Raw genomic sequence first — 27,147 nt, forward strand, 5'->3', positions numbered from 1 at the left:
CAGGTTGCTCAAGGCCTCGAAAACTGCCAGGGTTGGGGCATCCACAACCTCCCTGGGCAACCTGCTCCAGTGTCTCACCACCCTCACAGCAAAGAATTTCTTCCTAATATCTAAATTAAATTTACTGTCTTTCAATTTGTACCCATTTCTTCTTGTCCTATCACTACAGTTCCTGACGAGGAGTCCTTCTCCAGCTTCCCTGTAGGCTCTCTTCAGATACTGGAAGGTTACTATGAGGTCTCTATGCAATCTTCTCTTCTTCAGGCTGAACAGTCCCAACTCTCTCAGCCTGTCTTTGTACAGAAGGGGCTCCAATCCCCTTATTAACCTTGTGGCCTCCTCTGGACTTGATCCTATAGTTCCATTTCAGTCTTACGTTGGGGAGACAAGAACTGGATACAGTACTCCAGGTGGGGTCCCACAAGAGCCGAGAAGAGGGGCAGAATCACCTCCCTTGCCCTGCTGGCCACGCTCCTTTTGATGCAGCCCAGGATACGGTTTGTTTCATGGGCTGTGAGCACACACTGCCAGCTCATGTTGAGTTTTCCATCAGTCATCGACCCCAAGTCTTTCTCCACAGGGCTGATCTCAACAGATGTTCACAAAAGCTTTGCTACACTCATCCTGAATCCACTCATGACTTCTGCAGAAGACACCCCTACAAATGAACCTCACATATTTTATATAGTTGCTTTTTTTAACTTTTAAGAAGATGGGGGAGGACACATGAAATATTAAACCACCAATGCAGATCTGTTCTTTAGTTCACATACAAGAGAGTCATTTAGCATAACAAGGTTAACAAAATAAAACAGCTCAGCTTCTTGATTTTGTTACACAAAAATTTCAAGTACAGCAACAATACAAAAAGTCCTTGATCTGTATTATTCCATGTTTCACTGTAACATAGCTATAACTAAACAGCTAAACATAAAGGTTATCAACTACCACCTTCTAACTTGACTTACAAAGTTTTGGACAACTAAGCAAACTTCAAGGCTCCTACAAAGCTCAGCTTTGTCTCTCTTGCTCTATCCTCTTGTCCTCTTCCCTCTAACTCATGTAAAAAAGCTTCTACCTTTTAATCTCATGAAAACTATAACTAAGTTTCACATGCCACTAAACTCCACCTAGCCACCTACAAAACATTCCAGTCATGCCAAAAAGATAACACAACTAAAAGTTCTAGCAACACTATAAGTAAGATCAACTCTAGACTACTTGAGACACAGATTTTATGTCTGGAATCCCAGACACTACAAGTTGGAAGGCTCAACAGTAGCAAAGTACTTTCTTCCATATAAACTGAACAATTAAAATATATCAAAGACACAAAGGTAGATTAGATTTCCTTAGAAAGGGATTAATTTTTTAAACAAAATAATTCTGCAGTTAGTCATAAACACAGTACTCTACACATCAGGATTAAACAAAGTCTTAATATCAGCAGTTACTGACTATAAAACAAAAAGATGAGCTGGAATTTTAAAAAAAAATTTTGCTGAACAGTTTTTGTTCATTTTTGTTTCTCCTTTAAATCATGAAATAAAAAAATTCATCTGAAATGCAGCTGATAAAATGCAGAGTTTGTGTTCCAAACTGAGGAGGAAGGATGTGGGAGGAGCTTATGGTGGGCAAAGGTTCTTCCACAGGACTTGAAAATTATTTTAATACACTAAAGAAAACGGGCTAAGCATATATACAAAACAAATACTCTTCTGCTTAGAAGTGGAAGGATATCATAAATAAACACATCTAATTATGAATGCTTTAAACTGTCTCAATAATCAGGGCTTAACTGCAGGTCATTTAACTAGGCTTACCTTATCTAGGTTTTTTATGTGTGCACTACTTATCACTCAGAGAACCATCTGCAGCAGATGAGTCAGAAAGTCACAGGTACCTTTCAATACCAACTAAAATTTCTCTACATTCTGAAACCACAGTATCTAAACACTCAAAAAAATCTACAAAATGTTTTGTAAAATATGGAAGTATGATTTTGCTACTTACTTCATATTAGTTAACCACAATATACAGAGAGAGCCCTAAAAACTGACTGCTTCATATGAAACTGTGATGCTTTATTAACAGAAATTAATGTCACAGCAACTTCCTCTCTGTTCCTCAAAGCAAAGTAGCAACAAAAATCCCTTCAGAACTGTTTGTACAGAAATAACACCATGTGTTAGGTTTGTGTGGTCAGGTTTTGCTAGTGGGGAGGGCCTACAGGGGTGGCTTCTGTGAGAAACTGCCAGAAGCTTCCCCCATGTCCTGCAGAGCCAATGCACCCAGGTCCAGGATGGACCCACCACTGGTCAAGGCCAAGTTAATCAGGAATAGCAATAATGCCTCTATGACAACTTATTTAAGGAGAAAAAAATTATTGGGCAGATGTAACTGAGGCCATAGAAGAGAGAGTGAGAATATCTGAGCAGAACAACTCTGCAGACACCAAGGTCAGCAGAAAAGGAGCAGGAGGAGGTGCTCCAGACACCCAGCAGAGATTCCCCTGTGGTGCAGACCATGGTTAAGCAGGATGTACCTCTGCAGCTCATGGAGGACCATGGGATGCAGAGATCCACCTGCAGCCTGTGGAGGAGACCAACATTGGAGCAGCTCGATGCCCCAAGGAGGCTGCGACCCTATGGGAAGCCTGTGCTGGGATCTGCAGACCCATGGAGAGAGGAGCCCACACCAGAGGCAGGTTTTGTGGTAGGACTTGTGACCCTGTGGGGGACTGCAGATTGTGCCTGAAGGACTGCAACCTGTAGAAAAGTGACCCACGCTGGAGTACTTTGTGGAGAACTGTTGCCTGTGGGATGGACTCACATTGGAGAAGTTAGTGGAGGACTGTCTTCCTTGGAGGGACCCCACAGGAGCAGGGGAAGGGCTCCTCTCCCTGAGCAGCAGCAGGAATGGCATATGACAAAGTAACCATAACACCCCCCCCCCCCCATTTCCGTCTCCCTGTACCACTTGGGTGGAGGAAGTAGAGCTGGAAAGGAGGAAAGGAAGGGATCAAAGTGTTTTTAAGATTTATTATCCTGCTCTGATTTTATTAGTAATAAATTCAATTAATATCCTCAGTATCCTGTTTTGCCTCTGACAGTAATTGGTGAGTGATCTCTCATGGACCTTATCTGAACTCTTGAACCTTTCATTTTATTTTCTCCCCCCTGTCCAGTTGTGGAGAGGAGTGATAGAACAGCTTTGGTGGGCGCCTGGCATTCACCCAGGGTCAACCCACTACACAGTGGAATGCTTTCATTAAGTCAAGAGGCAGGTATATATTTTAGACATTGTAACAAAAAAGTTGAATCTCATCTTAGGTCATGTCACTATTTATGGCTGCTGGGGATAAGCCTTCTGCTACACAATGGACCATTTATGGATGAAAAAGATTTTCTGCAAAACTCACATCTTGAAATTGGAACACAGCACAAGATTTATGAGCCCAGACATATCTTTTGGTTTTATACCTTCCATTATAAAGGTTAACATTTTCAATGCCCATGTCCATAAGAAAACAGTAGCAACTATTTTATTCCCCCCTCCATCCCATCAACAATAGTACAGTGATAACAATGACTTGGTTATGTCTTAAATTTCTGCAGAACTGGCAAAAGCAGGAAGTTAAGGTTTTGTTTCTTTTAAAACTGAGTGATGGCAGCTAGTTAGCACACCCACCCAACTCCTGACAGAAAATGCTCCTCATCACCTGAAGCCTAGTTTTTAATGTCTTTTTTTTCAGGATTTCAAGATTAACTTCCAGAACTTCAGCTGTACTCATAGGTAAAGTAAGTTCTTCAGGCAAGTATAATATTCTGCAGTAATGCCAATGCACTTCTGATAGCTCAGTATCATGCATCAAATTGAAAGTGGGTAACACTGTGGTATGAGAATTCGGTCCAAAATAACTTCCTGCAGCCAGAAACCAGAGTGAAATTCCTCTTCATGGAGAATCAGAGTGGTTACACACATTGTATTTCACAATTGATCAATGAAATGTGGTAACATTTTGTTTGACAAACTCCAATTAGCCTGTATTTGGAGAAAATTACTATTTCCTTCTTAAATAGTTTTTTATCTAACAGATGATTTTTTTTTGCCTTGCTGGATCACTTATTATTACTTAAAAAGCCTTTCAAGACAGTCAATTTTTACGACCATATCTGTGTGTTACATGTATGCTGGAAAGGACAAAGGGTTTGAAAAAATCTGGTAACTAGAAGATTTTATTTCCTTCACAAATTAGGCATTCAACTTCAAAGCTCAAGGGACAAACATATCTGAAGATCATCACATGCAGGTATAAGCTTTTTCAGTTTAGGGCTTATTTTTCTGCTTCTCAGTGCCTTATAGTTTAATATATCCTTTCCTTTTACATGTATATACTATGTAGAAGAATAACATGAACAAGGTTTTCTTGAGTTCAGTTATTCAAGACAGTCCACCCCGAATGTATCTGAGCCCCAGTAAATTCTGTGGACAAAACAGCCAGCAAGAAAAAACATCTTGTCTCTATAAAAATACTTGATTAGCAGGAAGTTAGTTTATAAATACCAGATGAAACCAACTAAGAGAAAGTAAGTATGTAAAATCTTCAACCACAGAACACCATCCACTTCTGTTTAAAAGAGTTGGCTTTACTCTTCCATTTCCCGAATTCCTCTCAAGACCAAGTCCTTAGGAGGGCACAGCATTCAGACAAGCTCCTGTAAGGCTGTAATACTGCAGCAGAAAATAAGCTATTAGTTGAGGAAGGCTTAAGCACACCATACAATTAAAATCTTAATACTGACCCAGGTAATATCAAATCTATACGGTAAGTGTAATTTCCACAAATTCATTCTGAGTTCTGAGGCCTCCAGACATGGATACAAATACAAATACTCTGCTGTGGATGTAGAGAGCACAGCCCACTACTCACACACACACCTCCTCCACATGATTTAACAATCACCACTCACTCAGGGTCAGACATGTATCCAAACTACTACCACCAGCAACAAGGCTGATTTCCACAGGCTAACATTACTGCACCCCCGCATTCTTCACTGCAGTATTTCATAAGTGGGTGAAAATGCCAGGTTTTAACATATTCAGTTTTGTTGATCCTGTAACACAAAATGAACTTCAAAAATATTTATTTAAAAATACGCAATCCCATTTCTGGAAGAAAAAAGAGATTTTGGACTAAGCCAGGCATATTTAAAACTAATATTCAGCTGTCAGAAGATATGCTTTTAGTTAATGAGAAGACATTGAAAGAAATGCAGATTTTGGTACTAATGTCTTCTGGACTTACTCCTCCACATACATCTTATTAACTTACCAATGCCAACTACGGGTTTTATCATCTAAAAGGCATGTAACACCTTTTAAGTCCCTGTGAGGTTTGCGTAAGAGCTGAGACACTCACTTTTCTCTATCTGGATTTCAAAATAAAAACAGAATTGAAATTAAGGAATAGTTTTTTTAGAAGTTATGTACTCTGTTTAATACTCCATCTCTCACACCCACTTTACTAAAGAGATCCCAAGAACCACCACAGTGAACTAAAGAAAAAGAAAGAAGTGATGTTTTGGTCTGAAGTGACAGTGTCAATAATCAGTTCAGAAAACAGCACCTGAAGCACAGGATTAGGAGCTTCTAATTTAAATCATGTATTCTGCAGTTCTCCCCCTCTTTGAGGTTTGTTAAGAAGTGCTAAGGAAACACCCAAGTGCTACCACCGCTCTGCAAATTGCAGCCTCAGTCTCAGAGCACAGAGCTTGCTTCTCAGTGGGGGGGAGGTCAATCTTCAAGTTAAAAAAGGAAATTCTGGTTTGAGCAAAACATTACTTGAAAAAGAATGTGTAAAAATGCTGTGTGAAACTTCCTGCTCACATGCTTAACTGACAAAATGCCAGCTTAACTTCTACTTGAACATACATAACATTTACTCTAGGTCTTATGATCTGAAGATGCTGGAGGCATAAGAGAAAAAAAATAAACATAACTGATTTCAAGGCCATTCTCACTTTCTCTGATTACAAGGCCAGTCTCAAACAAAGAGGCCTAGATTTTGCACTCCATCACAGTTGAAGAATGTTGTAAACATTTTTATTACAGATAAAATTGACAACATGGCTGCTCAGGGCTGTGAACAGATGGACACAAAAAAACCCCCCACACCAACCCTAAAAAGTCCCCTAGTTACTTTGCCATTAAATCATCAGTTCCTGGAGCACCATTTACCATATACTGGTACTCCAAACAAAAGACAAGAGCGCTAGAATCTGGCAAAGTGAGATATATGTTACCAGAATATGTCTTGACACTTACTCAAGCTATATTGTGTACAAGAAATACTTTCCCTATGAGAAAATTCTTCCTATATACTTGATTTTCAGTAGAATTTCATTTTGTTCATCAGATCAATCTGATTCACGAAATTTAGAAAAGGCAAAAAAGAAAGCATAAGAACAAACTTAAACAAAGCATAAGGAATTTGTCAGTGGAAGAAGATTAAGTAGTTTAAATTACCTGCCCAATGGTGGGAAAATATAAGAAATGGCAAGAAATCTACCTGCAAAGGCAATGGGAAAAGAAAGACAAAAAGAAGAGGAGCAAAGTCCAAATGCCTTGTGTTATATTTTAGGGATGTAAGAACCTATAACCAAATTTACCCAGACAGTGGTAAAAGCTTCTAGAATGTAATCAATACAGAAGAAAGCTGTGGGAAACATACAACCAGCCATTTAGATTAAGGAGGTTGTGTAAATGGATATATACAACAGTAATATCATAACAAATACCACTTGGTGAGGTTTTTTCCATCTTCTTACCTTTCACATATGAGAATTATTAAAAAACACACAAGGGAATTCTAGGCCAAAACCTCTATTAAGAGGTAAACTCAAGAGTGAATATCTGCAACCTGGAAGAAAAGTAATCCTAAAAAGTAATTTATCTCAAACCAGCTACTGTTTATATTGTTATTCAGTACTCCTGTTCTTTGTATAAAAATAATCTGTAGGTATCCCTTATCTGCTTTAATGATTATTAGGCATTTTACTGTCCATCATTTGGTGGACTCATCTTGAGGTACTGCAATAAGACACCGACTAAAGTTGAGAATTCCCAAACATCTGATTATTTCCTCAGCCTTTACAAGCAGCAATTATTATTCTGTAACCTAGTAGCAATTATTTAAAGAATACTCAAAATAGACAAATTAAGTCATAAAGTACACTGAAATCTAGATATGGTCAGATTAGACTAGTTACTATTTAACGGAAATGAGCAGCTTCCTGTTGTCAGGCAAACAGCAAACAACTTCCATTTCAAGCTGCAGCATTTTACGCTCCTGCAAAGATCTGCACCATAACTTTCATTTCAATAGTATTCCACGTGAAATTTGCTTCCAGACGAAATAAAGACAAGTATGGAAATATACTAGAACATTTTAGTTCGTTCTTCCTACTTTTAAGCATGTCCCAAGTTCACCAAGTTTTGTCTTCCAAATACAGGTCTTGGACCTCCTTCCACTGCAAAACTCCCCCTCTCTGGATTTTTTGCGCTTGGTTCCACTATCAGTGCTCTTTCAAAGCCAATTTCCTATTTAGAGCTGACGAGATAAACTGAGTTGGCAGCAGTCAGCCCAGCCAGTGAGTGCTAATAGCTCCTCACCTGGCGTATCCAACTGCTCGGGGAAGTTCTAACCTGGTACTTTGCAGCGTGAGTGGTTTTACTACGGAGTTACGTGAAGCAACTTCCAGAGGAGCACAGCCGAAATACGATACGTGCAGACGGAGCATCGCTTGGGCTGCTCTTTGCTTCGCCCATGTGTTTGTGTTGCCAGGTAGGGCTTTGAACGTGTACAGAAGAGACACGTGTGTCTAGAGACACACAGACCTCCAGCGCGGAAGGTCTGACCATCCCGGCTTCTAAAAGGGAAAAGCCCACACTGAACCGTGATCTCTTTCATTTAATTAGTAGTACGTAAATAAGATACAACTAGTTCTACTGGCAGAATTTCAGGATTTTTTCTTGTAGTACTTCAAACCCAAAGTCACGCATCTCAGAAAAATCTTTTCTGAGACTTACAGATCAACAGCATCACCACACTAGCCGCCCCTGCCTCAAGACCCCCAGATCAGTCCTGTGCCCAGGTACACCCCGGCGAGGGGGACGACACTCACTCCGGGCGAGCAGAAACACTTCTGGAAAAACAGCAAAGAGCTACCCGGGAGGAGCGGCGGAGCTTCGGCGCCCCCGAGCAGCAGCCCCGTACAACCTCCACCCACACACATCGACGCGTGGCCAAACTCTCCCAGCGCGGCTTTGGGCGGCTCCCACCTGCAGAGCGGCTCCCACCCGGGGCTCCGCCGCACCGAGAGCCGGTGGGGCAGGAGGCGGCAGCGACCCGGCCCCAGACGCAGCCGGGAGTTCCAGCGGTACGGCCGGGGGCCCAGCGGGCGCACAGAGCAGGGGCCGGGCAGGGGGCTGGGGCAGGGGGCTGGGGCCGGGCGCGGCCCCCGCGGAGCGGAACGCGGCACTTACTGTGTGGTGGCGGGGCGGGGGCGGCGTTGCCTCCGCGGGGCAGCGGCGGGAGCGGCGGGGCCGAGGCTGTGCGGGCACTGCGGGCGGGCGGCGATCGCGGCTCCCCGGCGGGGCCGCGGGGCGGGGCGGCAGCAGGGCCCTGCCCGCCCGAGCCCCGGGGCCGGAGGCGGGAGCGGAGCCAGCCCAGCCCCACCCGCCCCGCCGCGGGTCGCACCCGAGCCCCGCCACCGCCCCGCGCCGCTACCAAAGGAGGAGTTGCAATTAGTACAAGGGCAAGCCCTGCATGCTGAGGCATTTTAAATTTTGGCAGCAGCTTTCTGCCGCCGGGCTCGTTGCGTGCTCTACTCATGCCCAGTGCACGACTAGAACAGGGGAACTGATCCTTGTACCTCTGCTAAAGGTGGGAACACCAGAGGAGTGAAGCTCCCCAAGACCCTCAAAGGTTTTCAACTTAAATGAAACAGAAAAGGGATTTAAAAAGTTAAGTTGTGGCAGACACAGAGCGCCATCACTACATCGACCTCATTCCACTGCAAAATGACTTAGTTGTACTCGGTTCCGCCAGTTACACACTGAAAAGAAAAAAAAAAGAAGAACACACAACCCTCCCAAAATACCAAAAGGATACAAGGAAAGCTAAGGTACGAGAAGCTAAGGCGTGCGGGGGGGGGGGGGTCAAAACCATGCAGATTTTAGACCTAAGAGTGGGAAGGAATAAGAAACATCAAGAAAGTTGGTAAATCAATATCTTTATTTTATAGAAAGTAGTTTGATCAGTGTGCTGAACCTGCCATTAGCGGTGGTTTTGCTATTTTTAATAAAAATAAACATTTGAAAAAAATTACCTTAGAGAAGTTATCATCTCCAAGCTTATCTCCATTTAATCATTGTTGCTTTTTTTTGTAACTATTGCAACTAATCTAACACTGGGGGCTCTTAAGAGGAAGGGAGTGGTACCTAATGTAGGATATCTGAACAGTTTATTTCCTGCAACTGGTAGCGAGGTTCCTAAAATGCAGTAGAACATGTATGACTTCACACTGCACCACTGTAGCATGGTACAAAATCTGCATCTAAATTCCATTTTTCTCCATAAACATCCTGCAATGTCAGCTGTCAGGTGAGAATTTGCTAGTGAAAAGTCACACAGCAAGCCAGTTTAAGTACCCAGATGGCCAGAGTTTTAAACTTCCACAAGTTACTGAAGTAATCCTAAAGAATGTGGATCACGTATCTGTTTGAGGTAACTGAATCAGTTAGCAACACAAGAATGACGCACTCTGATAGCATTATGTATTGCTACACAGACAAACACAAGTCACAACTGCCAGTCTATAATATTTAAAAGGGACATTATCAACTACATGCCAAGTTATTTTGTCTGGACAATAAATTATTTTTGATTAAGTACTCGTAAATGCAAATTTTACTTTCAATCTGTGCACATGGCTACTTTGAGCACAGAACCCTCCACAGGCACTGTCACCCTTAAGTTTGAGTAACTTGCATAGCAACGGGGAAGAAGCATTAATTGCTGGAGGACAAAAGTCAGTGGAAGTTGTTAAGGGCAATAGCTGGAAGACTTTTAAGTTCAGTTCTCCAATGACTAGATTTCAAGTTGAGAGTGTCCCTTTAAAAGTTTCAGTTACAACAGAAGTTAACTCATTTTGACTCCATCATTACAAGAAAACTACCAATAATTTGTCTTACAATAGTTAAACATCAATGAACACTATACAAGCAAACAACTGATTCATAAATGAAATAGCAGCAACATGGAATTCTAGAAGGTTGAGTTTCTGCAGGATTTATTGGAAAGATTATAAAGATGTGGCAAATACATTGTGATTTTACATAATTTACTTTTGAGAATAGCTTATAGTAACTATAAACATTATTGAAAATGTCTGCTCACGGTCAGTACTATTCTGTTATAAGCATAAGTTTGCCAGGATTTTTCATAGTGCAGCTTTACTCAGAAAAATGACAACATTGTATGTCTTGGCAAATTACATATAAAAACTGCTCAGTTCCCAGATGGTAAGACAGCTTTTTGTGATTGCCAGTACAATAAACTTGAGCTTGAAATATTAAAGCTAATGAGATATAAATATTTAAGGACAAAACATCTAGGACATAATTATATAATACTGCCATGATTTTTGCACATGTAACTTTTTTAGTTCAGTGGATGTATAAAACTGATGCATGTATATAAGCAGCTACAAAGTCACGGTTTCAGCTGATTCTAAAGGACTGTGCTACTGTTTACTTCATTGTTTTCCTTCTTCCATAAGAACACAGGATATTAGAAACTCAGCCACTGAACAGACACAACATACCCATTGGGCAAGTCTGCTTTGTAAGGTGGTGTCACTTTTAGTCACTTTTCTGGTCCATCACTGTACTTAAACTGTTTTGTTATCAAGTTCGATTTCAATCTAGTGTTAAGGAAGAACAAATATAATTGAATCACTGAACAGCTGTACCAGCTTGAAATGCTGTCACATGTTTCTTCATGGCAAAACATTCACATTCTTTTTATTGCACAATTTGAAAATTCAGGTTATGTGCATAAAAACCTTCATAGTGTTTGCACTGCAACTTGCGAAACATACATTTAAAATGACCTTAATACATTTTACAAAATCTTTTTAAACAACTTTATATTCTTAAGATAAAAGCATCCTGAGAATGTTACATAGTTCATTTTACAAGCCCTTCATTTCTGCTAAGCTTTGTTTATCCCCATAGTTCCTAATTTGACAAGTTTATTTTACAGTTAATATCTTGGTGCTATATTTCACAAAATATCTTTTAGCAAAAAGTACACCACTGGCATTCAAGTAATCCAGCCTCACATCTAATTTACAAATTAAACCTCTGTCAAGCTCTCAAGTAAGGAAAAGTAAACCAAAATACAGAAACAGTTTAGCTGACTAAAAAAATGTAAAGGCCTTGCGCATTAATAATTTGGTCAAACGTTTAAGTTATGCAGTTTAATATTTTGGCAAAAAATACCCCAAACTCCATCTATCCTTTTCTAATTTTTTTCTTTCACTTGACACCAGATGTAAACATACAGTACAAAGCCTGACACTGGTGAAGTAATTTGCTGTTGAGTTTTTTCCTTTTTCCTTTTTTTAAAGTACTTAGGAAAAGCAGACAAACAAGAACGTAAGTGCTAAGAATGAACTGAGTATCTTTGGGCTAAATAAAGACTCTTACCGGAAAAAAAAAAAAAGGCAAAAATAAATTAGGTTGGGTTTGGGTTTTTTTTCCTCTACATACAGCTAAATAAATAGTCTTTGAAGAAATTCTAGTGCCATATCCTAAAGCAGTATCTTCCTGTATCTTTTTGATCAAGACTAAGGCTTCACACATAATCTTGACGATTTTACTAGGAAGATATCCATTCATATTTACATTTTACTTTTGTAAAGGGAGTGTTCAGGATTAAAAATATATTTACTTTTAAAAGGTAAGCCTGCCAACCTGATGGCAGTGATTTTAGCTATAGAACAGAAGACAAGTTACAGAACATCCTTCAGTTTCTTATACCCAGATGAGAGGAAGGAGATCAGGCAAGTTAAGAGAGGTAAACAGCCTGGATTCCAGGAATGGATACAAAGAGTGGCTCGTTACATGAATGCTTGCATGACCAGGAGCATTCACTCCTACAACTTTGTTTCTCTTCTACACACAGGTATAAATTTTTATTGTCAGCTGACTAAATAAGTTGAGAAGAGAGACAGTTATGGTTGCCACAGTGAAAAAGAACATTACCTAACGTTTCCATTTGGACAGACACGCTTTTAGAAGGTGGCCAGGTGTTGAATATAAGCAGAGGTCATGCCCAGATGGTACACTCCTGGTGGGAGTGTAACTACCTCAAAAGGAAGAATAAACCACTTCAGCAACATCTTAATAATATTATAATTATATAATTCGGAGTCCTATATAGCTTTTATTTTAGGCAACGATCAAAATCTGAAGGACTTTGTTAATCTTTAAGGCATTAGTGCATCAGGGACTAAAAGCTCCAGGTAATAAATACAAGGTTGGGGGGGTGGGGGAGTGGGAGGTCAAAGGGGAGAAAGGAAAAACCAAAACATCTTTGTGTCACAAGCTATCCTTGTGCATCTGCTTTGTTGGTTAGTGCCAGGAAAAGCATTTTCAGGGATAGCAGAAAGGGGAATGTTATTCACTATTCTGAGAAAAACATTAGATCATAAATTTCACATCATTTTTCAACACATCCTTTAAAGGGCTGAATCTATCAGGCAAGATTCTCATCTTCACTGTTCCATCAGCACCACAGGAGAATATGTGATTTGCTGGTCCTGTCTCAATTTGCATGACTCCCGTCCCAATGTTTCTGAAGAGAGACTGTCGAGCATGCTCATTGATGAAAGTGTGAAGAAGATTAAACGTAGAAAGACTCCACACCTGAAAGACCATCAAAACATCAATCTCTTATAAGGAAAATTACCATGATCTTAAAATTCAGCAGTCATGAGTCATGGAGAAACTGGACTACATTTTGCCTTTATTTTTCTGACACTAACTGTAAAAGAAAAATATGTAGCAATATGTAATGACACAGTTATAGAATATCAATATGCATTTTCTATAACAGGGAATATATATACAGCGACTAAGGTACCACTAATTAAAAGGAAGACTGCAATGTAAGACTAATATTTCGTAATTAAATTAGTAAATACGAAAGTCAAGATTGAGAACAAATGCAGTACATATGACATCTGATTGTTCCACACCGGTACCAGATTCTTTCTGAATGTACACATCATCTCTGCTCCCTCCCCCTCATTAGTACCTTTATGTTGCCTTCAGCAGATCCTGTGACAAAATACTCTTCTGTAGGATCAACAGCAATTGCTTTGACTGGAGAATCATGACTCTGAAGTAACTGTTGCTGCTGTTTTTGTCGAAGATCAATTACACATGTAAAGCCTTTTCTGCCTCCAGATATTAACAGCTGATGTTTTGGAGCATATGCAAGCACAGTTGCTCCACTATCATGACAGACAAAAGCTGAAAGCCAAACAAAGGAATTTAAATAAAACACAGTACTAACTTCAATTCTCCATCAACCTCTAATGGTTGAAGACAGTAGCAACAGTGACTTTGATGCTGTAATTCAAGTGATCACAACCAGCCCATTTGTTCCAGTACCATATATATGTAATCCCAGGTTCACATCAGCCATTCTCAAGCTATAGTATTCTCAAAAAAATCCTTTTCTTTTTATCCTTGTGTAATCACAAACTATTAATCCCTGACCAGAAACAGATTATTTTCAAAGTCTCTAATGTTTGTTATTTTAAGGCATATAATTTCCATCAGAAATTCCTCCTAAACTACTTGCCCAACTACCTTACAAGTTTCCACTGGTTATTTTACTGATAATTTGGTGCTTTTCACACTTATTTGGATACGTCTACTCTCCCAAACGAGTGGAGGAAGTGAATGAAAATTACAATTTCCAGAACAAAGCTCAATATAGTGCACTTGTAGTTCAAAGGGTCTCCAAGTTTCTATTTAGAGATTGCATATGTCCTTCACATACAATCAAACATTCATCATACTGTAAGTAAACTCTCTGATCTTAATTCTGTATTTCAGATTTTGAAATCTGTTGTATTTCTTGCAACAAAGTATAAGTAATAAACCTAATAAAACCTTGCTAAATATTATATCTCAAAAAGCATGCTTATATGAATAACTCTTCTAAAGCATATTTGTAATACTATTTCTGGATACTATTTATCTATATAAACCATTGACAGTATTTGGCACAGAATAAAAGTGCCATGGAAGTGGACAATCTTTGAGGGCAAAAATGCACTACAAGTAGAGCAGTTAAGTTCATCTCTTAATTCAACTGTGAAATTTACTATACAATTGTGAGATCTTATTTGTATATCTGCTGGTTCAATATTTTCATAAAAATATCAATATTTTCTATAAAATTAGGTGTGTTTATTCATATACATATCTTCAGACAACTGTTTTGTAATCATGTCCTCATGTCTTTATTTGGTCTAATATTTAATTAATAAATTTTGGGTAGCAGCACGGATTTATGAATACAGACACAGCTACAGGAACTTTAAACAGGAGGCTGTCGATGCATGTTGTACAAAAACATATAACCATGCTAAAAACTGGGGTTCTGACAATGTTATAGCTATTGTCTTCTCAATATGCTACTCACTACATGGGGACGCTGCTCAGAACCTTTTAAAAAGGAACAGAAATGTTTAGCTGTCAGGGGTTGCCCTTGTGGTGCAAACACACAAGGTATGCAAAGGAAGGTGCTCATGTGCATGAAACTGATCATTTATACAGAGCACTAAACAGTTTCTCAAGAATCTGGTTTTATGTTCCTGCCAGTGCACTCACACAGAGCAGTGTAAGATGCTTTACTGTTAATGCTAAAATTACTTCCCACAATAACTTCCATAAAGATAGACACAAAAATACATTTTTTTTACTGTGATCAAATATTTTGGTGGTTGTATTTTGCTTACCATGCACCAAGCTATTTGTGGGTGAAACCAAAGTATCCCAAAGACAAATATTTCTGTAGGAAAAAAAATGCAGTTTAAATCAGTGACAAATGTTCTAAGGTATTTTGAACACCTGAGAAGCCATCTGAACCTTAAAAACAGTCTTTCAATGATTACTTTTGAGCAGACCTCAAATTACTTCCATAGTTATATATATACTGCATGAACATGCCTTCTACACAATCATTCTATAACTGGCTTTTCTCATAAAGGATTCCTATTGAGATGACAATCTGTTGTAGCTGAACTCACAGGAATGTCAGCAGTTGTTGATGTTTCTTGATCAACACTTACAAAAATAAGTGTGAAATGAAGAGCTATGCTAGTTGTAATTTAAGACAGGCTCCTATGATAAGAACAGAACAGAATAATTCAGCTGGAAGTGACCTAGAAGGATCATCTAGTCCACCTGCTTGACACCTAAGGGGTGATCAGAAATTAAAGCATGTTACTAAGAGCCAAATGTCTCAAACATGGAGAGGCTTGGGGCATAGACCACCTCTTAAGGAAGCCAGATCCAGTGTCTGAACTCCCTCTTGGGAGAGAAATGTTTCCTGATGTCTAGTCTGAACCTCCCCTGGCACAGTTCTGAGCCATTCCCCATCCTATCACTGGATCCCAGGGAGAAGAGCTCAGGATCTCCTTCTCTCCCTCTCATAGGGAACATGAACAGAGTTTTGTGCTTTCTTACGAAACCTCCTTTAATAGACATATGAATTTAGATGCTAACATTGCTTCTTTCCCCCTCCCACAAAGAAAGAAATCAAGTAGAAGTACAGGTGGCTCTTAAACTACTTAAGAAGAATCGTCAAAAAAAACAAAGTGGCAGAGAGAAGGTATCTTCATGCATTATCAGAGCAGTTCTTACCTGTTGTCAGAAGACAATCCCGCTGTGGCTATCAAAGATGATGAACTGATGAAAACAAAGTCATTGGCTGTTTTGTTATGACATTGCCACATCTGAAAAATTGCAGTTTAGAAATTAATTAAAAGGGAAACGTATTTTGTACAAGCGTGAAATATTAAATCTCCTTGAGAAGGTACGCTGTTCAAAAGCAATTTAAAGAACATGGCATATAAAGGTATTGGTATGCCTTGTGAAACTCTTAATTTTTCATGAAAGTATACTTTCCAGCCCTGCATAACTGTCAATTACAGAATCACAAAATGACAGAATATGCCAAGTTGGAAACGACCCACAAGAATCACTGAGTCCAGCTCCTGGACCTGCACAGGACCCTCCCCAAGAATCACACCATGTGCCTTGAGAGCATCGTCCAAGCGCTTCTTGAACTCTGTCAGGCTTGGTGCTGTGGCCACTTAACCTGGGCAGCCTCTTCCAGTTCCCAACTACCCTCTGGGCAAAGAACCTTTTTCAGCCTAAACTTCCCCTGACACAACTTCAGGCTATTCCCTCGGGTCCTATCACTGCTCACCACAGAGAAGAGATCAGTGCCTGCCCCTCCTCTTCCCCTCACCAGAGAGCTGTAGACTGCAATGAGGTCTCCCCTCAGTCTCCTCTTCCCCAGACTGAACAGACCAAGTGACCTCAGTCAATCCTAATTTGGCTTCCCCTCAAGGCCCTTCACCATCCTTGTTGCCCTTCTTTGGATGCTCTCTAAACAGCTTAATATCTTTCTTATATTGCAGCAGCCAAAACTGCACACGATATTCAAGGTGAGGTCGCACCAGTGCAGGACAATTAACTGACAACTAACAATTACAGACTAGTCTCAATGAACATTAAAGTTACTTCAGATCTAACATTGCATTTTCTACTCTCCACTTAGCAAGTATGATTAGAACATAAGAACTTGTCTGTCAGACATATCACAGAATGGGAACAACACATAATTTATTCTTGATTAACACTGGTTATCAGCACAATCCCCACTCTCTCCTAACTATTCTGAAGGGGCAAAGAAATAAGAGAGCACAACACAAGGTTATGGAAACTAATTTAGTTTTCAGCTTACCAAATACGGCTTAGGAGAAGTTCCAGTAAGCGGGCAACATTTCCAGTTTGTCTGATATAAACTTATATATCCATCAGCATCAACAATTCCAAACTGAAAGAAAATATATACTCATAGTAAATACATATGTATTGCAAAGAAAATGCCCACAATTCTTCGAAACTACTTTAGATTTGAAGAATGTGAGTTTCTGTTAATTTGCAATTATACTGGGGGGAAGAGAGAAGAGAAGAGAATAGAATAATTACGGAAACATTCTGTCAGTTACCTTATTTCCCTGGTAATTGAATCTCATTCGAGTTACCCTTGAGTTGCCACCAGATCGAAAACAAGTGATTTGCTGAGCATGACCCCATTCAAACATTCTTACACTACCATCTTGAGCACCTGTTAGGTCTGCAACAGAAAATATTTACATGACTTTTCACAGGTGTTGTAGCTTTTAAAATTTTAAAAAATCTCACACCACCTCAAAGTTACTAGTGCCAAACTATGTGCCATAGTACCTGGCTTGGTGTAGGAGTAGTAGGTACCACTGGAACTTGTGTTATTCATTATTTAATTAAGAACTATATTTAGATGGTACTGAAATATGAAGCTATTTACTTGGAGATAATAATATATTTTTCCCACTATCTTTCACTCAAGTGACAAATGAAACAAAAATACTTTTTGCTATAAAAATATCCCTGTTTCTAAAGGCTATTCTAAATCCCCTGGTATTGTTTTTTAAAATGATAAATAATTTCACTAAAATACAGCTTACAAACAACTTTCATATAGTAGATTGCCGTGCTAGTATAAAGTAGCATACTGAGAAACAGGCCAATAAGAAATATATAGTCTTTAGATAACTTTTCTTGTTTTTTTTTAAACAAAACTGAACTTACAATATGGTAGTGTTGGGTGAGAAGCCATTCTTCTGACGTTATTAATAGCTTTCTTGAGCATCTGTTAAATATACAACAAAATAGAAAAAAATTAACAGTACTGCTGAACAAAAAGTTACTGAACTGGAGAATAATTAGTGATTGTGGAGAGTTGTCTCCTATCAAATTTCTTACTGAAAGCAAGTACTGGGTTTAGAGATTAAGACAGAAGTCAGTTTCTTCCAAGACTAGTGCACATGTTAACACTTCTGCATGTTAACATGTTAACACATCTAGGTAAATATTAAATTTTTGCTTCAGAAATGTATGGATCCAAACATAAGCACTCCTTAGACTGCAATCTTACCTCTTTTCTTGCCAATTCCTTTCTGATTCCATTAAATTTATTGGAATATTCCTGAATATTGTAAGATAAGCAAAACAGAGGCAGAAGCATGTAAAGAAAGAGGTAAACAAACTTTAACAGAAGTAAAAAATAGGAAGGAATATATTTATTTTCAAGTCTAGTTAACTTATTGCCATTGCTTGGAAAGTGGTTATTTGTGGCCATCCAGAATAAGCAATATACCTAGTAACTGGCATTAAAAAATAAATAATAATAAAAACTTCTTCAAAACTTTCTGTAACTTTGCAAATACAGATCCAATGACTTTTCAGAAGCACTTTTGTTCCTATGCTCCACACTTCGCAAGGTGCATTGCCAAGATCGCTGTTAACATTGCTGTTTTTCTTATTTTATTAATTCTTACTGGGAAGAATTCAATGTATGAAGAGGCCCGGAGACATTAGACAATTATGTTTAAATCTCATCTAATTAAATTCTATGCCCAACCCACAAAAGGAAAAAAACCTGTAGGGATTTTTTCATCATAGAAATATATCTGTCCCTGTGATCTCTCTTCCTTTCTTTTCTTTCTATTAATGTATGTCAAGGTTGAGTTTTCATTCTTTTGTTTCTTGATAGTTCTTCTCAAAAGTATCTGACTACTTCGAGGACTGTCTTTCCTCAGAAAATTGTTGGACTCTGTCTGCTCATGTATGTATTATTTACCTGAACATTTGAGAAAGGCATAACGTTATATTTGAGCCAGGTGCTAACTTCAAATGAGAACACAAATGAAATTTTGTTGCCAGAGCACGTATCTTCAACACAGCAGCTTACCACTTACTACACACCAATATCAAGCTGGCATTGAATTACTTTCAAAGAATCATTTAGATTGGAAAAGACCTTTAAGATCGTATTGAATCCAACTGTGACTTTCAAGTGCCATAATTTTGTGCAGTATTTTGAAACTGCTTGTCATGAAGCAGTAGATAGTGATCAGTATTTCAAGCATAAGATTCTCCCTTGCCTCCAATCATATCAGGCTGTCAACTGGAAGGAGGCATGAATTACAAATTTTCATGTGTTTTTCATATGATCCAATGAGTAGAAAAGTAATATTCTCTAAATTATCAAAAGCAAAAATGAGGAAAAGCACTTGGAAGGTAAATAATTTATTTTCTTGCTAAAATTTCCCTGAGTTTGGATTAATGGAGAAACTGCATGCTCTTGATTACATCTGGAAGCAGATTTAGGTATTTTAATTCTCAAAGCTTTATTTCACAAGACTTTCCTAAAGATAAAAAGATCTTCAATTATGTATTTTCCTTTTTATTTTCTTTAAGCACTTTAAATGTCAAGGAAAAATGTCAAATGGTTTGGTAAAAATATATACACATTTTAAGGTTTAGGACAAGACAAGAGAGGATGATATTCTTCAAACATTTACTGATTGGTGCGTGCATTTATAATTGCAATACTTTGTTCCCTAAACTTACAACTTATCTCTATGAGGAAATGGAAGAACAGTTATTCAGGTTCACTCTAATTCTCCACTAAAATGAAGGGCTCTGTTGAGTTTTAGAGCCACCAACTTTTACCCAGAAGTTAGTGGAAGTCATTTTCCTTCATTCAACAGACAAGCACACATCACAGTCTCTTAACCCATGATGGATTATGCTTTGGAAAAATGCAAACTTACAGAAACATGCCTTTGAAAGACTGCTAACATAACTCTCCGGTGCAGCATCTCCAATTTAGAAGACATGCACAATTATCAAGTGCAAATACTTCCATTATTAATATAACTGAGATTTGAAACTGCTAGCCCTTACTTTCCCCTACAACAGCTGATGGCTAGAACACTGGTTACTTTGCTGGAGAACTGGGTGCTTTGGGTCTAATGTACAGTAAGCCTGAAAGAATAAAAAAGCTCTTAAAATCCACCCCACCAGTTGTTAAACAGGTAAATAATGGTGTGAGTCACAATGTCTTGTATGACGAGCTGTTGAGAACATTACCTGAGTTTCAAAGCTGTAGCTACATACTAGTACTTCAGTGCCCTCTTAGAAACACCTCCTGCAAGAACTGTGTGAACACATTGTGCTGAAGTGTCTGATGGTGAGCCTCCCTACTTACCTTGTATGAACTGTGCAACAGGAAACAGTGAAGAGTAACGAAAAAAACCTTAGAGCTAATAAAACATTAACTGCCTGAGTATCATCAGTCTAATAGTCTCCCTTACTGATGAAAGTGAAGCAAAGACAACAAGACTGAGAAGCCAGTTATGGTAGAGAACAGTGGGCTATAACTACTAAATGGGCTGCACATTATGGAAAAGCAATGATGACAACAAGAATCAGAAGTAGTATCCGAAGGAACAAAGTAGTAAATAGTAGCAAAGGAAAGATTTTAGTGAAGCTGCTTTTCTTCCAGGTTTGAGTCCTTCCACAGCAACATTATTTTCTCCCAAGAATCCCTATATCTTCCTGCATTTACTTTGTCCTTCATTGGGTACCTTTGTGTTTCTTCCCTAGTGGGCAGGTGTCGTTCTGTGCTGTGCTTGGTTCTCTGCCACAGTCAAACAGTATGCCAGACAAAATTTAGGTCCAAAGTTTAACAGCAAATGCATTCAACACAAGCATAACTAAATATCTTTAAGAAGAAAAGTTCTACTACATACAAAATAAAAAGTCAGATAAGTACAGTTTACATAATATATTATATAATTACTTAACATTGAGAAACATACACACAAAAATTCATACATACTTATATATATAAATGGAAGTGAGAGCAGAAAGCAGTGAAGGCATTCAAAGAATACTTGCAGAAGAGATTGGGGTAACAGAGCTGCAACACTGGAAACTAGGATCAGTATTTCCTAAACAGAAGGCAGAGGTGTAGGTACGGGCACAATACCCACTTCCACATGTGGATAACATTATCACTCTTATAATGCTTATTCCTTATTTACTTCTCCTAATCAACAGATATTTTCAAAAATCAAATACAATATTAATTAACGTATGGTTATTTCATTCTGCCACCAGTTATAGACTTGCTTTGAGCTGTTAAATGACACAAAATGTAGCCAAGTCCCAAGACTTAATGCATTCAGTTATCCAGGAAAACTCCACATCCGTGTGTAGAAAGATCAAGAGATAATGGTGCCTTGTATGACCCTTTCAGCCCAATTAAGTGTCTCCAAATAAGCATCTCCCAGCTAACTAATCAACAGATCTGCATTATTAGACAGCATCTATGCTGCATAGGAACTAAGATAATTGTAGTCTAGCCATTGACATTGTTATCACTTGATCTGAATTAAATTTAACCTAATAGCTTTTTGCTCAGGGCCAAGCTTCATTCCAGACACAAAATCATTCCTAAAACTGAAGCTGAAGATCACACTTAAAATAAAAGCTGCTTCAACATTTCATTTAAATATTTCTACCCAATCCTTACAAATTTACAGCCTGAAATCTGCTGGATATACTCTTTTTAGATAGAGCATTTGGCTTCAAGCCATCAAAGAACAATTTAAGAAGCAACTTCTTACCTAAACCCTGATTCTTAATTTTTAAATTATGCATCATAAGTAAAGAAAGCATATATGGCTTGTCTAAAGGCTTTGCTTGCTTAGTTGGTGTCCCCTAAATCATGTGCAGTATTTGTAACAGTAATCTATTACGGGAATTGTTATAAAAAAACCCAGCTCATCTTTATTACACTGACAAGCTACATTTACTTACACGCTAGTTGTAAAATACAACTAGCAACACTGAACAGACAAAAGGAGATAAGCAGATAGAATACATGAAGGTAATCTTTGACAAGTGACTTACCACAGATGCACCCCTGCCAGTTTGTGTACTACCAAGCCAAGGCATATTGATAGGTGTGCCAGGATTACTATGAGTATATGGAGTAGTTCCCTGAACATTTACCAGATCATCACGAGCATGTATAACTAAGAAATCATCAGCCCTGTAAATGAAAAAAGCACTGTAAGTTAAGATTCCAAACAGCAACATTAAATACCATGCTTTGTTACTCTGAATTATCCACAGTCAAAAGTGTGATATTGAAAACAAAGAACATATACCCTTTATTTTCTATTTCCACATCATCATCAACCCAGGTATAGATTTGCGTAGCTAAAATCGCAGAAACATCTAACTCTTGAATATCATGACTTGATGCTATTGCAATGCAGTTCCGATTTGCCTGAAAAAAAGTAACACACAGAATGGGAGATACAAAAGGAAACCTCAAAAAGGGGCTTATTTTAGTTTTCTATGGTTATGGCACCGTTGTTCACACAAATACACACTTAATTTATAAAACCCCAAACATATATGTCTGATCTATATATGTTTAAACTTGACTCCTACACACAAGCTTAAAGAAAAAGTAGACACCACCTCTCCATTCCCTCAATGTACTGCACAACAGAAAAAAAAGTCAATTTGTAGTAGAAGCGCTTAATTATGAAAAGGTAATTATGAACGGCTTTTGAGAAGGGAGTGCTAAAAGTCCTGTGTGCTAGAAGTAGCTAAAGGTGGTGGCTAAGCTTATCTCACACATTCACAATGGGGCTACCATCAGTGTTATCAGGTGGAAGTACAACACGATTAGATTATTCTACCTCCTTTACACTCACCTTATTGACTGCAAAAGCAGTAATGATGTCAGACTCTTTATGGATTATTCTTGCCTTGCCTCCTGGGTATCCCATATCTGTTTCTATCTGTATTTAAAAAGTAAAGCACAATTAAAAACAAACTTTTATGCAACACTGCTTTTTACAAAAGTACAGAGACCAAACACTGTCTCATATGAAAACTCTTTTTTTATTTCATTTGAATTCTAGGAAAATTCAACAAATACATCCTGTAACAATTATGGTAAATCTATTTTGTGTAATAATCTACTTCCAACTGCCATGTTGAGATCACCACAGCAACAGAGAAAGTGTAATTTGTCACAGAAGTCACAGTTCTATGTTCATTTCAAGTTTTTCAGGGATGCTGAAAACCAGCAAGGCTGCATACACACTTGCTGTTGATGACTAAAATTTTGAATCTTGATGTTTTGCTCTCAAAAAATTTTCTTAAGTCTTTGCAGGCTCTTAGTAAACACTTTTTGCCACTGAAACTGATGAAATAGTACAAAAGAAGATACTGGTAAGCTCCTGAGCCGGAAAATAAATTTGAACTTTGTCAGCTTACCTATTCACATTTTTCCACAATTGAATAAATCTGGAATTCTGTACATTGAAGTATCACAAACTTTTTACTATTACATATTCTTTTTTTCTTTCATTTTTCTTAATGTGATCTAATGTTGGATTTGAGTATCATCTACCATTTTGTATTTTAGAAGTGCACTGGGGTATGTGCCAACACACACAAAATTCTAAACTCTACCAGCACTGTAGCACTTCTGTTCAAAACTAAAGAGCTCAGCATTGCAAGTATTACACTAATTAAAGACTCAGTCTATCGCAGTTACAAAATTATTTTACAGTAAAAAAAAATGACACTGCCAAACTAATGGTGATCTGAAAATTTAAACCTGAATTACAAATGTAAAATCTTATATTTTCTTCAAAACACAAAGAACTATTCCAGAACTATTCCCAGCTCTCATCTTCAAATTCTTAATCTTCTGACATTTGAAAGAGTTAATCAAGGATATTTTACTTGAAAAAACAGTAAGACTGTGCTGTCAAAGATCTGCAAATCTTTTTTGAAGTCTGAAAAAAGTCTATAGCTGTTACAGACAAAGAAGTGGAATATTTTTTTATGTCAAAACAAAATTGATACCTTGTTGACTTTATGTATGTGACACTGCACAAAACTGCAGTGACAAACAGATACGAAACCATGACCTGTGTGTTATGGTGAACAAACCTGCATGAAATTAAAATTACTTTTCCCCAGTCGGTTCCAATTACCTATTTGCTAATACCACTTTATCATATAATTAATAATAATAAGGTAGCCCAAGGACATCACAGGATGTTCTTGTTTGTCTTCACATTAGTTTTGCAAAAGAAAGACTGAAGAATACAGTATTCATTTGAATTTCTAGGCAGAATATTATACCTTTTCAATACCAATCTTCCAAGAAACTTGCTACAAAAAAAACTGTTATATGGATTCATTTGTCACCATGTTTAAAATAAGGTTCAGGGAAAATTTTCAGTAGCAAACTAGTACCATGCTAACAAAACTGCTGTAACTTCAGTAAACCACTTCCACTTATAGGAAACTATTCAGACATCTGATATTGGTGAAAGGTCCTGTATGTACTATATACCATACTGCTACTAAATCTTTGTCACTTGTGCAAATCTCAACTTCAGCTCTTCACTTGCCAGAGCTACAGAATTTGATACAACATATTGTTCATACCTGGTTGCTTGATGCGGCTTTCTAGCATAATTAAGTTTCAGATAAACTCTATAACAAGACTAGTTTAACTCAATCCCTTGCAAAAGTGATTTTTTAAGTTTGCTTGCTATGACATCAAAGACTTTTTTTAAGTGAAATCAGCACCATCTCAAAAAGAAAGTACTTCATAATGATGTAAGATCTAATAAATTTGAGGATTACTACTGTGTACCTTATTGATGATGTGCTCCTCCACCACAGAATTTTTCATGGTTTCATTGTGCTCCTCTAATGACTTCACCAAGGAAAGAACAACCACAGAACAAAGCATAAAGGTAAGACATAACACACAAGGTATCAAGGAAATCCTTAATTCCTTGTTTTTTACCCCAACACAGAACAACTGAAACACAGTAGCATGTTTGCACACACACATTTTATGTAGTAACAATAATTAACAAATTCTAAGCTCTGTATTCAGTACAAAACATACTGATTTACCTACTCTGTGATGTAACAGTATCTTGTCCATCCCAAAAGTCAAATTTATTGGAAAAAAAGCAATCTACACTGACAAGATAAAAAATAAAGCCAACACACCTATGCTCTATAAGGTTGTACATGATCCTCCTTTGAAATATATAAAGCACATAAAAAATCTCCCAAAACACCTGTCCATACAGCATAGCAACACAGCTGCATTAACATGAAGCATGACCAGAAATGGTGCATCTTTAAAGGACAAACAATTTTCCTTTTAATTGCAGTCTGCAGTGAACACAATTAGCCAAACAAGCTAATATTCTAGTTGTGACAGAATGAAGGTTAGGTCACAGAGACCTCTCTGCTGCCATATGTCATCAATATTTTCTAGTCATAAATATTCTTTTTCCTGCATGTTTAATTGGTTCACATCTGCTGCTTTCTCTTCTGTTTATGCTACTCCACACTTTTTCTATAATACCAGTAATTCTTTTAAAATACTGGAAGTATGGACGAGTAAGAAGAAAAAAAGAGGAACTAAACAGGGAGAAAAAGAAAAACCTAAACGTCCATTACAGAACCACGATTTAAAAACATTTAACTGAATCTGGAACCTGGAATCCAAGAAGGCACTGGAACAATTTATCAGAGACAGAAATAATAACTGTTGTATGACCAATTTTCTTACTAAAATCAAATCATAACATGACAGAAAGCAGTGGATAAAAGCCAGAATGACTGTGGCAGGGAAAAATTCACAGTTTTAGAACTGTGGCTGATTAGGTTACTGGTTTTAATCTTTGAAATTTTCGAGTTTGTCACTCTTTTGAGGTAGCTTTACTGAACTTAACGAACAGGCTGACTACAGCCAAGTTGTGTTAGTTCTCATTCTATAATCACAGACTGATTATTTTTGTATTCTACAAAACAATGGACAAACATTTTTTATTACAAATACTGCAGATTTAAAGTCATAACCAAGAGTATTAATCATTCATGCCCTAGAAGTAAACATGCCAGCTAAATAACTTAAGTAAAAGTTCACAGATTGACCTGCAATATTTTCTCCATTTTAAACACCATACTGACCTCATTTAGGCATCGCTTCTTTGTAAAAATATTTCTGATAAAGGTTTCCTGCACTTCTTCCTGTTTGACCAAGTATTGCCAGAGCCTCTTCACTGATAGTGCAACATGACTGCTAGATCTACAGAATAAAGTCAAAATAAATATTTACACACTGCTCATACTTATACAAGAGTGCAATATCTTACACTCGAATCAAACGATAGTCAGAAGAAATGCTGAAGCAAAACTACAGATCTATAGAAACTACACAAGATCTATTTGGAAGCACTTTAATACCCTCTTCCTGAAAAACCTACATGTGAGAGAAGGCACAAAAGGAAGAAGGAAAATAATATGTACCATTTTCTCCTCCTATTTTGGGACAAGTGAGAAAAATCTCTTCAAGAAACTACACAATGATAAGGATACAGATTATTTATTAGTCCAACTCATTCTTTACAACATGGATAATTTCTGTTTAGTGCTAATGATTGATCTTATCACATGGGCAGTGAATGACTAACTCTTCCTGTTAGAAACATATCATCAGCTGTGCAATATTTCTGAAACACCCATGACTTTTCAGTAACAAAATTGGAAGGACTGTAAAATCAGATCAGAATTCAAATTTTATGCTTATCCCTAGAAACAATATGCTCAAGCAAAAATTATAAATGCAAGTACAGTTGCTTATGACAGGCCAAAAAAAAAAAACTCTGAACTGCTTTAAATCTTAATTTAAAAATATCAGACGGCAGACACATGTTAAACTGTGACCTTTTAATCAAGTCACATTACTAAAACTAAGTATGACCATAGTAAGATATTTTACAACAAAAAGACAGACTTTTTGCTAAT

The 27,147-nt window shown here is 37.8% G+C and overlaps 2 protein-coding genes across 9 annotated transcripts in view; both read right to left on the reverse strand.

Annotated features, from left to right (window-relative positions):
* TNFAIP8 (TNF alpha induced protein 8) overlaps positions 1 to 8,705 on the reverse strand; it is a 60,236-nt gene extending 51,531 nt beyond the window's left edge. For 2 of the 3 annotated variants that reach the window (XM_051789489.1, XM_051789486.1), the window contains exon 1: positions 8,551 to 8,688. Coding sequence is in view for 1 of the 3 variants with exons in the window: in XM_051789488.1 (XP_051645448.1) it covers position 8,551 (1 nt within the window). In the remaining 2 variants the exon portion in view is untranslated. Of the gene's footprint in view, positions 1 to 8,550 lie in introns of all 3 variants that reach the window. The other variant, XM_051789488.1, reaches the window with a different exon arrangement.
* A 1,636-nt stretch (positions 8,706 to 10,341) lies between these two features.
* Positions 10,342 to 27,147, reverse strand: part of DMXL1 (Dmx like 1) — an 81,785-nt gene continuing 64,979 nt past the window's right edge. For 4 of the 6 annotated variants that reach the window (XM_051789288.1, XM_051789290.1, XM_051789287.1 and 1 more), the window contains 13 exons: positions 26,311 to 26,428; positions 24,971 to 25,033; positions 23,004 to 23,090; positions 22,446 to 22,567; positions 22,186 to 22,327; positions 18,359 to 18,409; positions 18,013 to 18,073; positions 17,391 to 17,518; positions 17,123 to 17,215; positions 16,015 to 16,106; positions 15,108 to 15,160; positions 13,391 to 13,608; positions 10,342 to 12,999 (listed from right to left, as the gene is read on the reverse strand). In XM_051789288.1, coding sequence (XP_051645248.1) covers positions 12,775 to 12,999; positions 13,391 to 13,608; positions 15,108 to 15,160; positions 16,015 to 16,106; positions 17,123 to 17,215; positions 17,391 to 17,518; positions 18,013 to 18,073; positions 18,359 to 18,409; positions 22,186 to 22,327; positions 22,446 to 22,567; positions 23,004 to 23,090; positions 24,971 to 25,033; positions 26,311 to 26,428 — 1,453 coding nt within the window. In that variant the 3' untranslated portion in view covers positions 10,342 to 12,774. The remainder of the gene's footprint in view (positions 13,000 to 13,390; positions 13,609 to 15,107; positions 15,161 to 16,014; positions 16,107 to 17,122; positions 17,216 to 17,390; positions 17,519 to 18,012; positions 18,074 to 18,358; positions 18,410 to 22,185; positions 22,328 to 22,445; positions 22,568 to 23,003; positions 23,091 to 24,970; positions 25,034 to 26,310; positions 26,429 to 27,147) is intronic. The other 2 variants (XM_051789291.1, XM_051789289.1) reach the window with 1 other exon arrangement.

This window comes from Manacus candei, unplaced genomic scaffold, assembly GCF_025592945.1.
Source record: "Manacus candei isolate 608988 ecotype Guabito, Panama unplaced genomic scaffold, ASM2559294v1 h1tg000027l, whole genome shotgun sequence".
Classification (NCBI taxonomy): domain Eukaryota; kingdom Metazoa; phylum Chordata; class Aves; order Passeriformes; family Pipridae; genus Manacus; species Manacus candei.